The sequence below is a fragment of the Tenrec ecaudatus genome, chromosome 5 (genome assembly GCF_050624435.1).
Source record: "Tenrec ecaudatus isolate mTenEca1 chromosome 5, mTenEca1.hap1, whole genome shotgun sequence".
In the NCBI taxonomy this organism is placed as follows: domain Eukaryota; kingdom Metazoa; phylum Chordata; class Mammalia; order Afrosoricida; family Tenrecidae; genus Tenrec; species Tenrec ecaudatus.
Window position 1 is genome coordinate 63,906,646 of NC_134534.1, and position 18,039 is coordinate 63,924,684.

At 41.8% G+C, this 18,039-nt stretch overlaps 1 protein-coding gene across 1 annotated transcript in view; it reads right to left on the bottom strand.

The window, feature by feature from the left end:
- The window catches only part of PI15 (peptidase inhibitor 15), a 33,102-nt gene extending 15,321 nt beyond the window's left edge, over positions 1-17,781 (bottom strand). Inside the window, exon 1 of the mRNA XM_075550644.1 lies at positions 17,509-17,781. Within this exon, the coding sequence (XP_075406759.1) occupies positions 17,509-17,781 (273 nt within the window). The remainder of the gene's footprint in view (positions 1-17,508) is intronic.
- Positions 17,782-18,039: the final 258 nt, after the last annotated feature.

Here is an 18,039-nt window from a genome sequence, read left to right on the forward strand (position 1 = left end):
GGCAGTTGCAAGGAACAACATAAGGTCTGGAAGCCTGAACAGATTTATTATCAGGCCCTTTACTGAAAAAGTTCACTGACTACCATACTAGTTGCTCAGACCAAAGACCTAGTTTTAATTTTTTTCATAGCTTGTATCTGCTTCATCATTGAATCTTGGTGACCAAACCTTCAAAATCCCGTGAATCCAGAATATGAAGGAGTACAAAAAAACGAACATTTTTTCAAAGCTAAGTGTGAATTACTTTCCAAAACAACCTTATCCCCTTCAAAGTACTCTCCTTCACACTGAATACATTTGTCAAATCCGCGATACCGCTTCTGGAAACATTCTTCAGACTCAGCTGCTTAGATGGCTTACAGCACCTCTCTCATTTTTCCTTCACCTCTTCTGCATCCTCAAACTGCTGTCCTTTCATGTCCCTCTGCATTTCAGTACACAAAAAGAAGTTTCAGGGAGTGAGGTCAGGTGAGTAAGGTGCATGGGGCAAGAGAGGCATGCTGTTTTGTTTTCATGGGATTTGTGTGTGTGTGTGTGTGTGTGTGTGTGCCCAAAACTGATGCACTGAGATATCTGCATGAACAGGTGCATTAATGTGGTGGCAAAACCAGTCCCCCATCTTCCAAAAATCAGACATTTTGTCACACATTGTTACACAATCTATTAAAGACCTCTAAATAGAAAGCTTGATTAACAATCTGACATGGTGGAACAAACTCCAAATGCACAATTCCCCTCACATCAAAAAAAACAAACAAATGAGCATCATCTTGACTTTGATTCCACTTAATGAATTTGGAGGGGGTTGGGGAGGTGAGGTGACGATGGTGTCTTCCACTGGCTTGATTGATGCTTGCTTTTGGAGTCATCAGAATAGTACCATGTTTCATCACCAGTAATGACCTTGGAAATAACATCTGGGTTGCGTCAGAGCTGTTCTTTCAAAGCTGTTCTTCAGAGCTGTTTCCACTCAACACTCTTTTTCCGAATCAGTCAGAACCTGAGACACACACTTCACAGTGACTCTTCTCATTCCCAAATCTTTCATTAAAATTTGCTGAACCGAGCTCACAGGAAGTCCAGATAACTTCCTCGTCTCTTCAATGGTCTGTCATCAGTCTTTGAGCACAAATGCACACATTTAGTAGACATTTTCATCAGTTTGGGAAGTTGACAGACATCCAGAATGAGGTTTGTCATCAATCCATATTTTACCTTTTTTGAAATGAGAAAATTACTCATACACTTGAGTTTTTCCCATAGCGCTGTCTTGTGAGCTGTGTGCAACACCACAACAGTTTCTGTGGCATTTTTCCTGAGCAGGAAACAAAATTTCACAGCTGCATGTTCTGTTGGCCATCACACACACACACACACAAAGAGGTTCAAGCAAAGTGCTTTTATGGAAAAAAAAAACTGTGAACAGAGAGAATCTTCCCAGGTGATGCCACTGGGTGCACTAACTCAGAGTTGCTCAATGCTCATTTGTGGGGAAAATGCATACTACGAAAGCTCTGCCAAGCCACGCTTTTCTTACGTTTTTTGGCAAGTGCCCCCTCCTATAACTATTGTTCACCACCCCTGTGGTTTTCCGCCACCTCTGTCAGTCCAACCATTCTTTGATACTCAGATTATTGAAAGGACCTCTGAATGGGAGGAGTGCTCAATAAGATTATCATATGTAGATTAATGATGGCGTGGATAAATTAAAACATACCGAGGAAAGTGTATTTAGACAGAATGTTATGGTTAGGAAAACAAGAAATTGTTAATGCTCTGAATCTATGAATGGCTATTTCTCATTAGTAAAATGCTATAAAAATAAACTCAAACTCAAATTAGGGAAGTGGTAGAACGTCCTGGTTAAAAAAAAGTAAAGCAGAATTCAACTGTGTGGATCATGGCAAAGTAAGGATAGACTTGAGAGGAATGTGGAATTCAGAACATCTAATTGTACTCATGCAGAACATGTTCATGGCTCAAGCGACAGTTGTGCAAACAGAGCAAGGGAATAGTTTAAAATCATGAGAGTGTGTGCCAGGGTTGAATCCTCTCACCATAATTATTCAATCTGTATGCTAAGCAAATGATAAGAGAAGCTAGGTTATTTGAAGAATAATGTGACATCCGGTTTGGAGGAAGGCTTATTAACAACCAAAGATATGCACTGCCTTCACATTGCCTCCTAAAAGTGAGGAGGACTTGAGGCACTTGCTGATGAATATATAAAAAAAAAACTTGGCTTTCAGTATGGATAACAACTCAATATAAAGAAAACCAAACTCCTCACAACTGTGTCAATAGGTGACATCATGATAAATGGAACAAAGGTCGAATTCGCCAAGGATTTTGTCTTGCTTGGATCCAGGCGCCTTGCAAATGGAAGCAGCAGTCAAGAGATCAAACAATGCATTGCACAAGACCTCTTATAGAACAGTGAGGATGTTACTTTGAGGATTAAGGTGTGCCTACCCAACCCATGGTATTTTCCATTGTGTCATATACATGTAAAAGTTGGACATGGAGTAAGGAGAATCAATACATTTAAATTCTGGACTTTCAAAAGAACAAACAAATCTGTCTTGGCTGAAGTACAGCCAAAATGCTCCTTAGAAGTAAGGATGGCGAAACTTTGTCTCACGCACTTTGCCTAGGTTATCAGAAGAGCCCAGTCCTGGAGGAGAGCATCATGCTTGGTAAAGTAGAAGAGCCATGAGAAAGAAGAAGGCCTTTGAGGAGATGGATTGACACCATGGCCACAGCACTGAGTTCATACATAAGGACAATCTTAAAGAAGGCACAGGACTGGGTAGTATTTTGTTCTGCTGTCTCTATGAGTTGGAAGCCATTGGATGGAACCTAAAAACAGCAAGGCAGCATACAAGTGCTGCTTGACCTCTAGAAAGTTATGCAGTTTTATAAACATCAAGAGAGAGACTGGGAGAATGGGTCAGTTTGCTTTCTCTACCCAAATAAGCCACTTCTCCTCAACCAATTTCTGATGTGTGGGGTTCAGTCCCACTGCTTCCAGATCTTACTCTTTTCAAGATCACACAGACATACTGATGCACGTGTGGAAGGTTTACATGTAAAATGTTCATTTTAACACTATGCAGAGCCAAGTAACCATGCCTACTTTGTGGGAGTGGTTGGTGGGCCTCTGATGTAAGGTATCCTTAGCACCATTATGCTGGAATGGAAGAATTGTTCTCTCTCTTCAGGGGAAAGAATGAGCCTGGAATTATCCTGAGGAAGAATTGATGTGTTTCAACTGAATCCTCCTTTGATATAATTTGCCTGTTGAAACCAGCTGCTGTGTCGTAGCAGTGGAAAATGTAAGAGCTGATCATTTATATATTAACCAATAGGATCCTAGGAAATCCATTCATTTAGTGATTTACAATTTGATGGGGGAGGGAGACAATGTAGATACTACCAAACAAATAAATGCACATTTGCTAGTACGTTACATTTATAAAGACATCTTTATAAAGGATTCACTTTATAAAAGGATCACCTGGTATGTAAACCTTTACTTCTTTTGAAGTTTTCTTAGTCCTTCAAGACCCTACTCCACGGAGGACATTCATGTTGAAGACACCTGTCCCTCACTCACAGAGCCTGAGTGATGATTCCCAAATGTAGGTGCTGGAGAAACACCTGACAAATCAGAAGTGGTTGCCATTGAGCTGACTTCAACTAGGGGAGCTCAGTAGCGCTCCATAGGGTTCCAAACGCTGCATTTTGGCAAGTAGACCTCGAGAACTTTCTTCTTTGGTGCTGCTGAATTAACTCAAACCAGTAACCTTTCAATTAGCAGCCAAGTGCTTAATTGTTTGCTTCACTGCTGCTGAATACATATTCAAGTGAAATTATGTGATACAAAGGAAATTATCTCTAGGAGACCTTGCCTTTTTGCCTAACAGGTAACTCTTTCACTATATGGCTTCTTTATACATTAATAGGTGGGTAGTTGAGTTACATAACATTTTCCTTGGCTTTAACTTAGAATTCTGTAAAACTGTAACCTTGGGAAATTGTTCCAGAATTTCCTCGGAACGATTGAAAAGGCAGATGCCGAACACGATTCCAGAGCTATCCAATCAGACCCTCATGAACCTGTAGTTACAAAGATGCGATGACATGTTCCTCTGGTTAGAGGCAACTGGAAGATGGCCGTTTATGTGGTGTGTGCGTGTGCAGGGATGCAGGAGACAGAGCAGGAAAAGAGGCCCGGAGTTCTCTGCAGTAATAAGGATGTGGCATCCCCAACACACTACCATACCTCATGGAAAATTGAGGAAAATACAGGCAATACTAGTAGTCACCATTGGTGACTTTTTCACACAAAATCACTTTGATCAGTATTCTTCCTTTCATCTCTGGCTTACAGATGACCCAACATGAAAGGAAAAGTAAAAATAGCATTTTTTTCAGGAAAGGCCACCCACTGTCGGGTAGTGGGTGCTAAAATCTGTAAGGATGCTGATTCTGTGTGTTTGTGGAACACAGAATTATGGGTGAGAGATGGGGAAACTCACTCTGCATGTTGTGTAACTGAGCCACTATCATCCGCTTTGTGGGCGACAATTCTAATCAAAGCGAGCATTTAGTCTATGTCTACATGGATGTGAGAATTGAGCTAGCAGGTGGTGCTTGTGGTGCTTATGGATCTGAGTCCTTGGATTCAACCAACTCTGGATAGAGAACAACTTTAGAGGGGTGAGGGACAGTAAAATTCTCAAAGAAATCCTCAACAGTTCAGAGGGTGCTTAAAGTGCTGTTTATGTATTATTTACATTGGGCTTCAGTACTTTAAGTAGTCTAGAGATGATTTAAAATATAAGGGAGGAGATGCTAGACATCTTACTTACTTTGGGCATGTTGTCAGGAGACAACATGTCCTTTTTAGTGGAAAAGGACATCATACTTGGTAGAGAACACAAAAGGAAGGCCTTGGGAAAGTTGGATGGACAGAGTGGCTGCAACAATGGGCCCAGACATAAGAACCATTGTGAGGCTGGCCCAGCACCTAGAGATGTTGCTTTCTGTTGTATGTCAGGTCACTATGAATTGGAACCGTCTTGATGTAACCAATCGACAACAACACGATTTTAATCAACCTCTAAATTTTTGTTTCTTCTCTAGTAGAGAACAATATGCAAATACTGTTCCATATTATATAAAGACCTTGAGCAGCTATGGATTTTGTTATGGGGAGGAATGCTCCTGAAACCCATACCCTGCAGATACCGTGTTTAGACATCATGGAAACACTGATGGCTAAGGTAAGGGAGCTAGCAGGTACATTAGGTAGGAGAAATACATACCTAACTTTCTGAAATCTCTAATGATATTTCTTTCAAAAATAATTATTACCCCCCCAAAAATATGTTTAAACATTTCCAGCAAGTTAGGGAACTCTCTTTTCTTATACTCACAGCAAGCCTATAGCCAGAATGCGCATTTGAACAACAAGCAAAAGAACTCAGGAGAATGTGAATCCACAGGAGATTGTGCCCACTGAATTCATTAACCTCACGTTAGCTGTCACCCACTGAACGAGAGCAATTGGACAGGAAGGAGTTCTCTCTCCTCTATATTGACCAGTCACCTCAATGCTGGGGGCCTTTCAAGACGCACACCTGTTGGAGCCCAACAGAGAGGACAACTAGGGTCAAAGGCACCCCTTGCTCCTACGAGGATTTAATGGACATCATCTGTGTGTGCATGTGGAGTCCCTGGGGGGAGTTAAAACATTGAGCTCAGCTGCAAACTGAAAGAAAAACCAACCAAAAAAGAGGTTCTGGTCCACTAGAAATGCTTTAGAAAAAGAGCCTCACAATCTACTTTAGGAAAAAGCAGCCACTGAAAATCCAGGGGAGCACAAATCGACTTTGACATTCCTGGGGTTACCATGAATCAGGACAGACTTGATGGTTATTGGTTACGGGTGTGGGTGTGATATATAAGTGTGTGAAAAGTATCTTGCTTTTCCATTCCTATAATGACACAATCTCTTCTTACCATATCCAGGATCGTCAGAGAGTGACTGTGTTCTGATAGGCTGATTTGCAACACTATTAATGAGAAAGGTGAATATTTAACAGAAGAGGGCAGGAGAGATTCTGAGACTGGGAGCCAAGGGTCTAGGACAAAGATGCTCATAGCCTTCAAAGGCTACATCACAGTGCCAAGATTTCCCGTGTATCTTCTGAGGGTAAAAATAATACCGGAGGAAAGATTTGATTTTATATTAATCCTTTTGAAAGCTCAGCAATGTCCCCAGATAAAACACATGTAGGGGAATTCCCTGTTGAGGGAGCACAAAAGTAGGAGAGATGAATGCACGAAGAGGTGCATGATCGTCTTAAGGGGACTGTGATTGACTTTGTCGCCAGGTAGAACTTGCCTCTCATTTGCACGATGTACGAAAGTGGGGCAGCTACTCATCTTCTCTGAACTCCATGTCCGATTTCTTTAAAAAAGAGAAAAAGGAGCGCATCTCCCACGGCTCTTATGAGGGTGAGGTGAAATAGCAACTGCTCGGGCAGGCTTTAGGTGGGCGTAAGGTCAGCAGTTGTTATCGTTGAGGAGCAGCTGTGGTCCAGTGGCAGAGTTCTCACCTTCCTTGTGGGAGATCCAGGTCCAATTTCCAGCTACTCTCCTTCATGTGCAGTGATCACCCCTCTGTAGGTATAGGCTGTGTATTGCTTTGACATGACCAGAGTTCAGCAGAGGTCCAAGACAAGAACAGGTTAAGGAGAATGCTCTGATGATTGCTTTGAAAAGCAGCCAATCAAAATCCTTTGGCTCACAATGTTCCGATCAACAACCCATCCTGGGGGTGGAACAGAAGCAGGCAGTGCTTTGCTCTATTGTTCATGGGCTCCCCATGAATCAGGGCAGTTAACAACAACAAAAAATATTATCATCACTTTTATTAGAGATTTGGGCACTGGAAGGCTGGTGGTGGCAGTGAGTGGTGGACTTTGGGTCACAGTACCTGGCCATCGGATGTTTCAGAGACTTGGAGGCTTCCTCTCAAGCACAGGCCAGTTGGACGAAATGACAGTGTGTGAATCCTAAAACAATGATCGGAACCAGAATTGTGGCATGAGAGGGCGTTTGCTTATGGAGTACATAACACCCAACAGTGGACTATGAAAATTAGAGAACATTTCAGGAGTCTTAAAATGAATGCACCGCTTCAAGTCTCTCTCTAACATAAAGAGAGGAAAAACATAAAGTCCCTCTTTAACATAAAGTTTGTGTAAAAATCCCATTGATTTATGCCATTTTCCACATACTTTTTGAAGCCCTCTTGTATACTTTGGGGAGAAAGCTGCAGCTGGCTACTCTCAGACATAGTCTTAGAAACCCACAGGCAGGCAGCTCTACCCTGTCCTATGAGTTGGAAGTAACTCAATGGCGGTGAATTCAGTTTGGATTCATATGTTTTACCTTTAAATTATAGGAGCATTTGTGGATGCCCGCTAGGACTATCATTCCACATTGGACTTGTGAGCCAGGAGGATATTTTCATGGGTGATTACATTTCTTCACCAATTCTGATGACAGAAACTGATTTTTTGATTATTGAAGTATCCTGTGTGACACAAGCAAACACCATGTCTTGCCACTGGCTCCTTGGTAGAAGAATTCAAATGCCTTTCCGCCTACCTACTGCTGCTGAAAACATGATCTCGCTGGAATGCAGAGAGAATGATTTGGTAAAACATTTATCTTTAACTAAATTATGAAATATGAATTCTATGCACTTTTTAGTAGAAAAAAGCATGTATCCTTAAGTAACATTTCTGGGTTGTTTCAATTTGGAATATGTGGTGTGAAATTTTAAGAGAGTTCATGAAAGTTTAGTCTAAATACACAACGTATTGGGCATTTTCCCATCTCCATGTCAAAAGCAAAAATGCTTGCTACCTGATTTTAGATGCTATGGGTAGCATGGACTAGAAATATTCTAATCTCTTCCTTCCAAACCTCAATCTAGGATCTATTTTATGCCAAATGCTTTTCTTGACCAGTGTAAATTCTTAGTTTTCATCTGTTTCCTACCTTCTCAACATTTCTTCAGAAATTCTCATAGACAACTAAATATTCAACTATATAAACATTTAATGGTCACTGATTGATAACAATGGTTCATAAATATAGTAAATTCAGGATATGAGCTAGTCAGACTTGTCATCCTCTAGGTATCTGAAGTCCTTTGATTAGTTTCCACGAACAACATATCCCCCGTGTGTCAGGAGCACTTTGTGTGACCTACTGCTATATAGGTCCTTAAAACAGATTTGTATTAGGGATCACTTAACTTTCAGCACTGCATCTAAAACATGAACATAGGAAACATTCGTACAAAATTTATTGAGTAGAATTCCCGTGCATAAATGTATCTGTCCATGTTGTCTCCTAATACTGCCCTGTGCCTTCCACACATAGAAATGGCTCATTTTGACTACCATTCTCATCCCAGATCCTTTGTAATCGAAGAACATTTCCTTCCACCCACTAACAATTTATTCAACTTCCCAAAGTGTGTCACCTGGAACATAAACCTTGCAGCAACTTAAAGACTCCTAAAAGCTACCCTTTCTCTTGGGCTCCCTAGCGCAGAGAAACCCTGACACCTCATGTAAAAAGTGAGTCTCCCACTTGACAAAGTGCTCATTCGACTTTTTGTATAAATTCCTTAACTCTAACCCCAACTCTCTGCTATTGAGTAGAGTCTGACTCTCGAGGACCCTCCAGGACTTGCCTGTGGACTTCTAAGCTATTAATCTTTTTATTTTTTATTCGTTTTATTAGGGGCTCATACAACTCTTATCACAATGCATACATACATCAATGTGTAAAGCACATTTGTACATTCATTGCCCTCATCATTCTCAAAACATTTGCTCTCCACTTAAGCCCCTGGCATCAGCTCCTCATTTTTCCCCTCCCTCCCCGTTACCCCCTCCCTCGTGAACCCTTGATAATTTATAAATTATTATTTTGTCATATCTTGCCCTGTCTGACGTCTCCCTTCACCCACTTTTCTGTTGTCTGTCCCCCTGGTAGGAGGTCACATGTAGATCCTTGTAATCCATTCCCCCTTTCCAACCCACCCTCTCTCTATGTTCCCAGTATCGCCACTCACATCACTGGTCCTGCAGGGATCATCCACCCTGCATTCCCTGTGCTTCTTGTTCCTATCTGTACCAGTGTACACATCTGGTCTAGCCAGACTTGCAAGGTAGAATTGGGATCATGATAGTGGAGGGGAGAGGGGGGGAGCATTTAGGAACTAGAGTATTAATCTTTGTGGGAGCAGAAAGCCTCACCTGTACCCTGCAGCATGACTGTTGAGTTTGAACTGCTGACTGTGTAGTTAGTAGCCCAACAGGTAACCCACGGTGCCACCAGTTAGTCTTAATGATTTGATTCCTAACTCCTTCAACGCATTCATCCACTTGTTCACACCCTCAGAGCCTCAAGCCTCATGGGTGTAGGCTCCAATGATCTCGTACCCAGACTTCATAACAGCCTTGCGACTAATGGCTTGTTCTTTACTCCCTCCTTTTTCCAGTCCATCCCTCATGTTGTGGCCAGAACGACTTTCAATGAAATGTAAATGTTAACATGCCACTTCCCTGCTTAAAACTTCCTTTGTAATTCCTTTGATCTTAAAGTATAAGCATCCCTACTTCCTCCCTCAGTCTTCTCAACCAACAATCTCTCTTTCGTGCAGTAAAACAAACCATTCAGGAATTTTTACATGCTTCTTGAATGCAACATGACACCTCTTGGCTCTGGGGCTTTGTAGGTGCTGCTTCACCCTTTTCTCTCTTAGAGCACCTGCCCACACCAGTGTACATCCTTCTTTTTTCCGAGCTCCCTCCTGGACAAATGAGTTGCCATAGAGCCTAATCCAATTTATGATAATCCAATGTGTGTCAATCGTGGGCTCCATCAGGCCATCAATCCTTGATTTTTCAGTACATTTCCAGTCTTTTTTGCCAGGTGTCTTGGAGTACATTTGTACCACCAACCTTTCGGTTAGTGGCTCAGCATGTAAACCATCTGTACCACCCAGGGACTCCAATACTGGTATCTATTTTTTTTATTTGACATTTGAAATTTTTGTTTCCTCCGGATGTTTTCCAAGTGCTCTCCAGCCAAAGTCTGGCCTGGATTCTGTCACCTCACACCATTCTGTATTTCCCTCATTTTAGTCCTCAGCACAAACGGGATTGATGCATTTGAATTGTGGTGCTGGAGAACAATATTGAAAGCACGATGGATGGCTAAAAGACAGATGGGTTTGTATGAGGAGGAAGGAAGGCCAGAGTGCTCCTTAGAGGGAAGGATGGCAAGACTTGGTCCTACATTGGACATACGTCAGGAGAGACCAAAATATACAGAATACATAGCACCAAGCAAAATAGCCCGGGAAGGACAGTGGTTAAACACCTGACTGCTCACAAAAGGTTGGATTCAAACCCCCTAGTATCCCCACGGGAGAGAAACCTAGTTGTGTGCTCCTATAAAGATTATTGCCGAGAAAGTCTCATGGGCATTTGTAGTCCATGGTCGGGGTTGTTAGTAGTCAACATCGACTGAACATCTAGTGGCAACAACAGTACTAAGAAATGGGCATTTGGGAAGAAAAGCCCTACCCAATGTGCCTCATCTCTGCTAGCAGCCCAGCCCTGGCAAGGTTCTCCATCCAGAGCAGGAATGCAGACTCTGAATGTGCTGGAGAAGTGCCTGCCTGTCAGCAACCTTTCTTGGTTCACTGCTCTCTGGGAACACTTCTCAGGAGCTTTCTAGTGGTCAGAAAATCATTCATTGAGAAGATTTAGGTTAGAAACATCAAATTTCTCATATTTAAAACAAGAAAATTGATTTGTTCTTTCCAAATGAAAAGCAATGTGCCGGCTGGGATGAGAAATGCCATTAAAAAAATAGATACCACAAGTCAACTGCTAAATAAAATTTGGAAACAACAGACAAGTTGTCCTCATTGTCCACATTATCTTCTACATGAAGTACAAAGAAAAAAAATTCTTTATCCCTTGTTACAAATGATCTCTCATCTTAGGCACCTAATTTATCGACTGTTTCCTTGAGTGCATTAATCTACTCTTTATTCACTCACTCAGCTCTGTTTCTGTGATTTTACTACCTGTAGTAGTTAGTTAGAATATATATTTTCTTTTCCACAGAAATATTACCAAAACCCAATCCCATGGCCATCCAGTCAGTAATATCTCAGAGTAACCCAGCAGGTCAGAGAACTGCTTTGGGTGGGGGGTGGGGTGGGAGAGGGGGTTTGAGGCTGTACATCTTTACGGAAGCAGACAGCTTCATCTTTCTCCCTGGGAACAGCACATGGGTTTGAAATACTGACCTTGCAATAAGCAGTCCAACAAGTAACCCACCCTGCTACCACGGATCCTTCAGAAAAGGAAGCCTTATTAGATCTGTGAGTAATATTTACATACACCCCTGCCCGAAAAAAAAACATTAATATAAGGAGTGTTGGTGGCACAGTAATTAAGAACTGCACTGTAACTGAAAGGTTAGAAGGTTAGACCCAGCAGCCGCTCCAAGGGAAACAGCCTGTTGATCTGCACCCATAAAGATGGCAGTCTGGACAAGCTTTGAGGAGAGTTGGTCTGTCATCCAGAGTTGCCGAGCATTGAAAGTGACACAGCAGCCTATACCAATATATCAGTAAAGCTTTGTGGCGTCTTGAAATCACATTATCCTTTCCTTTTCCAGATTTCAGTTCTGGAGTTCATTTCCATCCTAAGTTCTTCGCTCCATCTGCTGCTTTTGCACCACGTGACAACACGTCACCCACTCCGATTCAGTCAGCCTGTAGGTATGTGGGTCCTCCTTCCATTTGTCTAAACATTACACTCTCAAGGGGTGACATCACTGTGCCCATGTCACCACTTCTCAGCCACTTTTACCGCCAATCTCAATTCACCAAATGCCAGAGGCACATTTCTAAAGTGAAGTTCTGATGAAAATGAAACAAATTCACTGACATCCAGTTGAACGTGACTCCTGGAGACTATAGGTCGGCTTAGAACTGCCTGTGGGTTTCTGAGACTGCAACTCTCTATGAGAGTAGAAAGCTTCATCTTTCTCCCATGGAGTGGCTGGTGGTTCTGAACTGCCACCTTGTCAAGGTGCAACTGCTATGCCACCAGGCTCTGCAGCTCCAACACGAGGTGTAAAATTTCCAGAGTCTCCCCACTGGCTTTTAAGTGCTCTTCAATCTTTTTTCAAACTCATTAAAAATTTAGCTAACATGTGAAGTTTTTCTTCTCCTGTAACACTGCCATCGCTGCATTTCCCAGTGTCACACCAGCCCTGGCCTTCCTGAGCACTCTTCCCCCACGGTTCCTCCCCAGGAGCATTTATGGTTTAAAACCAGTTGTCATGGCGTTAATTTCAACTCAAAGGCACCCCGTGTTTATCAGACTATAATTGTGTTTCATAGAGTGTTCCAATGGCTGCCTCTCCCAAAAATCTTTCTTTTAAGGTGCCTCTGGGTTGACGCAAACCTCCAGTCTCTCAGTGAGCTTCTGAATGCCTTAGTCTTTGTGCCTCCCCAGGACCCTTGCTATAATGGAGGGGGCTCAAATTAATTCATTTACTTGATATGAATTCAGGGAATCGTCTCCAAATTTCACTCTATGTGTGTCTTGCAATTTCATTCTTTTGGAGGAAATTCTTACTCTAAGAAACGAATGTGGTTTGTGGTTTAAGCTGCCCTTAGGAAGAATGAAAACCAGCTGTTGCCTCAGAGCTCTGGAAATTAGTCAATAAACTAATTGTTGAATAGAAACCAAAACAAAAGAAGTTCAACTTGCACATTTTAAATTCTCTCTCTAATATTTTTTGAAAAGCCACTGTTTTAGAAAATTAAATATTTTAACTATATATTTACTAGAACCAGTAACAAAATGTCCAAGGGGAATACTAACCACCCCTAACTTGAAGGCCAGCTCCAGTGTGCTGATTGTTGCCAAGTGCCCTCGAGGGAATTGTGACTCATCTTGACCTCATAGGATGAAGTAGAACTGCTCCGTAACGTCCGCCCCTTGCCCCAGTAGAGTTTTGTTGACCATAATCTTGGCTAGAATATCTGGTCTGTTTCCAGCAAAGTTGCTGGGTGAGTTTGAACCACTAATCTTTTGATAAGCAGTGAAACAGTCACTTGCTTGTGTCACCACATACACCAAAGACTTCGAGAATATAAAACTAGTTATTTTTTTAGATTTTATTTTCTTAGCATTGAGGTGCCACTTGCTTGTGTCATATAAGATTGGAAAATATTAAAAGTGGGAGGAAAATGATATTAAAATAATTACATTGCTGTTGCTGGCGGTTGTGGAGTCAGCTCCTCGCTCGTCGCGAGCTAGTGCTCGATTGCACTATCCTTGTGGTCCAGTGTGGACCAGGTGAATGTAATCTAGAGTGTTATCTCATTGTTCAGAAGTGGATCACGAGGGCCTCAGTAGTCGATCAATCTGGAAACTCCACAGAATTCTGCTCAGAATCAACCAACACAGATGCTATGACTGACCACGAAGTGATGACTGCCCTTGAAGTGTATTGCTTGAGAAGAGAATCTGGGATAACACCAGTACTGATGTTACATGTGTGAGCATATGAAAATTCATGAGGAATTTCAATTAAAATGTAACAAATGATGGCTGACACCTATCTACATGGGAGAAATTATTTAACCTAATAGAGATATACCAATGAATCAATATAGATTTAGCATCTTGAAAGATTAAAAAGAGGAAGTTTGAAAACCACGCACCCATGACTGTAAGTCATGAGTGATTGCAATGAGAACCATATGACGGCTGTAAACAGTGGCAGTAGTTCAAAAGCAGATGTACGGCTGCGAGTATAAGAAATACTTATATTGATAAGCTACGCAGCATTTTGATATAAATCTTGAGGGGCAGGATGATAAGTTTAATAAATTAAGGAGGAGAAATTAGCAGGTCAAGACATGGCATGGGAAAGGTTCGGAGAGAAATCTGTGAATGAAAGAGATGAGACATCATGCTGATGCCGTTAGTAAAAGCCCTGGACCAATGAGCATCTTCTGATGAGGGTAACTGAAAGCCAGGAGTAGGGTCTCAGGCCATTGGTATTTGTAAGGTGCCCAAAAAATAATCAGAAAGTCCTAAATTGTTGCTAACTCCAAGGTCGGCAGTTCAAATCCACCAACCTCTCTGTAAGAGAAAGACGACTCTTCTAAAGATTCGGTGTCACCGAAACCCTATTTGGGTCACTGCAAGTTGAAATTGACTTGATGGCAGTGGGTTTGGTAGTGTGGATTAGAAAATGACCTAGCCTTCAAATTGCTCTCCTCAGCCTGGGTCTCAGAGCATGAGAATGGACTCGGCAGCAGTGGGGTTTCTAGCCCGGTTGCTACTCCAAGCTAACTGAGCCACTGTATTTCCCTTGACGGTTTCCCTGGGGCTCCATCAGCAATTCCAATGAACTTTATAATTTCGTTGGTCAGTTGACTCATATGACTCTTTTAATTTATGATTTTTTAAAATCAGGTACCTTCATTCCCCCTTAATTGAACCAATCCGCTTTTCCCCTCCTCAAAGTCTTTCCCTTCCCTCTGTCTGAAAGCTCAACTCCCTCACCCTCTCCTATGCCTTCTGAGGAAACCCTTTCCTGATCAAGCTCCAGCCTTTCAAAAAATGACAATTACACTACAACCCACTTATTCTGTTCATAGTCTCATTACCTTCTATGCACGGCCAAACCATAACCAATCCAGTTACTGCCAAGCTGATTCTCACCCATGAAATGCCCACATGCTGCAGAGCCAAACAGTGGCATTGGGTTCGCCAGGTACGCTCCTTCTTCTGGGGCATCTCTAAGTAAGTTACAACTGCCAACCTTTGGCTTTGCCAATGATCACAAACCGTTCTTCAGTCTATCTCTCCTGCCTTTGATTCATGCTGCTCCCTTTGTTCGCAATATCATTAAGAAGAAGAAAAACCACCACGTTATTCATTGCTTAGAATATATTGATTGGAAATAAGATGTATTACCTATATTATTCTTCTGATTTTATAGATAAAAGAAATTGCATCTATGGTAAATTTAGAGATGTGTGTATAGTAACACACAAGCTGCAGCGGCATAGTGGGTTATGTGAATATGCTGCTAATCGCAAGGCTAGCAGTTCAAAACTGCTCACCTCTCCTTAGGAGAAAGACGATGCTTTCTAATCCTACAAAGAGTCACAGGTTGGGAAACCCAAAGAGGCAGCTCGACTCTGTCCTCTATTGTCACTATGAGTTGGAATGGACTCAGCAGCAAGTTTGTTTTGGGTGCAATCCATGGTCACAGCACAGGCGGGAGAGTTAAGATTGGCGCCTAGGTGACTCAGTTGACCTAGTCATTAGTTTCTTCATCTGGAGATCACTGCTCTGTCCACCAGGAAAAACCAAACCCACTGCCACAGAGTCAAATCCTATTCCTCATGACTCTACACAACAAAGAAGAGCGTCCCTTTTGCGTTTCCAAAGTTGTCGATCTTTATGGGAGCAAAAGACCTCCTCTTTCTCCTATGGAATTGGCTAATGGATTCAAACTGTTGACCTCAGGGTTAGCAGCACAATGTGTAACCCACTGTGCCACCGGGGTTCCTTCATTACCAAGAAGGTATCTGTAAGTTCAGTCTGGTTATGTGCTTTCTGAGCCCTCATGGATATTTTTCCATAATCTTCTCATAGTTTATAGTAAAATGTTACATTTATTTGGGCCTCAACTTCTATGAACACATAACACATTTTCAATGTGGGTAATGCTTTCTATGTTTAGATCTTGAATTGATTTCACTGAGCATCTTTCTTAAAAAGTTCCCCCCAAATCAACTGTTTTCTTACTGTAGGCGCTGGTCTCACTGCTATAAATTGAGGGGAGGGGGTGGGGTCGCTGCTATTGATTAAATACAATTCATGGTGACTCCACGTGTTTCCGAGTAGAATTCTGCTCAATAAGAGTTCAGTTACCTGTGACCTTTTATAAGTAGTTGGCCAAGTCTGTTTTTTCTAAAGTGAATTTTTCTAGAGTGAATTTGAATTGTCAACCTTAGTCGCCAAGTGCTTAAAGGTTTGTGCCAACCCAGGGCTAACCAACATATACATTCATTATGACAAACCTCTTTAATCTTCATATTGGAGATAGATGATGAAAATTGAGCATAGTGTGATTATGAATTCATACAATTTGTGGGAAATATGGGAAAAATATATACGGGATTTTTTGAAGGCCCCTCATATATTCCAGAACAAGGATCTGCACCCAAACTGTTAGGTTCCAGAGTTCATATCCTGAATCTTGGCCCTCTATTGTCCGCTATAAAGCAGAACCAACTACATTTTTGTTTTGTTTTAAGAAATACTAGGAAAATCCATTTGCATATTGTCTAAATTCTAATATGTTGCACAATGGCTCCTGGCCTTTAGAAAATCTTTCATTTCTCTAAGACACTGACATCTGCCATTAGTTAAACTTAGAAAGGTTATTTGAATAAAAAAAAGATGAAATCAGAATCTGATCGGAAACAAAAACAAAAACAATGTAAGGTTAGGACTTTAAAAATGTGTTAGTGGTACCATCTCCCTCCAGTCCCATTGATAAACACCATCTTTGTGGTCTTCGCTGCCTTTAAAGGTTCCAACTTGTCCTCTTGTAAGATGCTGGGTGTCCAACCATAATGTCTCAGAAATTTAAAATCAGAAATAAAGAGTTTTCAAAGACAAGCTTTTCCTTTCAATAGCCACTTGAAGTGTGTGCATCCTAAGTAAAATGATTTAAGCAGAGAGAGCCTATTTTTCACGAGAGAGCACAGGACTTGTTCTCTGTAAGTGGAAACGTGTGCAAGCGTCCTGGCTGAACTGTTATCTAAAGGGAAGAGCAGGACGTCACAGTGAGGGAAGGCAGCTTGTTTTCTTCGACTAGAAATCGAGTGGTGTGGGGGACAGCTTTAGAGACACCGAACCAGGGAATCAATCATGCACATGAAACCTACAATTTAAAGAACTAGCTCCAGAAATGTTTTAACTGATAACACTTAGATAATGAAAGTACAGTAAAAGTTAAATCTCAAAGAAAACAAAAACTGGATCATCTTAAGGTTATTTGTTAACACAGCTCACACTTTATCTGTGTTCCTTATGCAAGACGTGGTTGGTTTATCATTCAGTATAGCTTTCACAGACTAAAAATTCATGTTGACCCCCCTCCTTTAATTCCACGATGAAACAGTACTGAAGATGAATAGACATGTAGGAAGCTTTAAGAAAATTAAGATGCATTACCCCATCCCTTACCCCATGTCTCTGACATATCCCTCTAAGTTCATATAACTTAACAACAACAACAACAACAAACTCCATCCCGCCAAATTCAAAGAAGAAGAGGTCTTCTTACCATGTATTCCATGTTAGCTGCTGGTGGGAACACTTTGCCCCGGACTTGATTGTGGTAATCAAGGATGGCGATCATGTCATTCTGTGAAATGTAGCGCTTCCGCCGAGCTTTGGGGATCTCCGCAGAGTCTAGTTGAGCTTCGAGAGCTGCTTCAATTCCCGTGACATTATTGGTTGGCGGGGACGAGTCAGCGGAATTGAGTAAGATGACGGCGCTGGCTTCACAGAGCAGCGAGAACAGGAGCGCCCCGCTGACAGCAGAGATGGCTAGCATCTTGGGGGTGGAGAAGGAGAGGCCACCCAGTTTAGTTTGCTTGAAAGCAGAAAGGTAGCATTATGGTCAAGAAAGAAAAATAAAAGGGGGTGAAGGGGGGGTGGCCAAAGAGGTGAATTGACAAGCCATCCCTTACAAGGATTGCTTGCTTTAATTTTCTCCAACACTCCAAACCACGTTTGAAGCTACGCCTAGAGAGCAATCAGGTTTTGTGCTACTTCACTGATAGGACACAGACCTCTAGGAGGACCTTCTGAT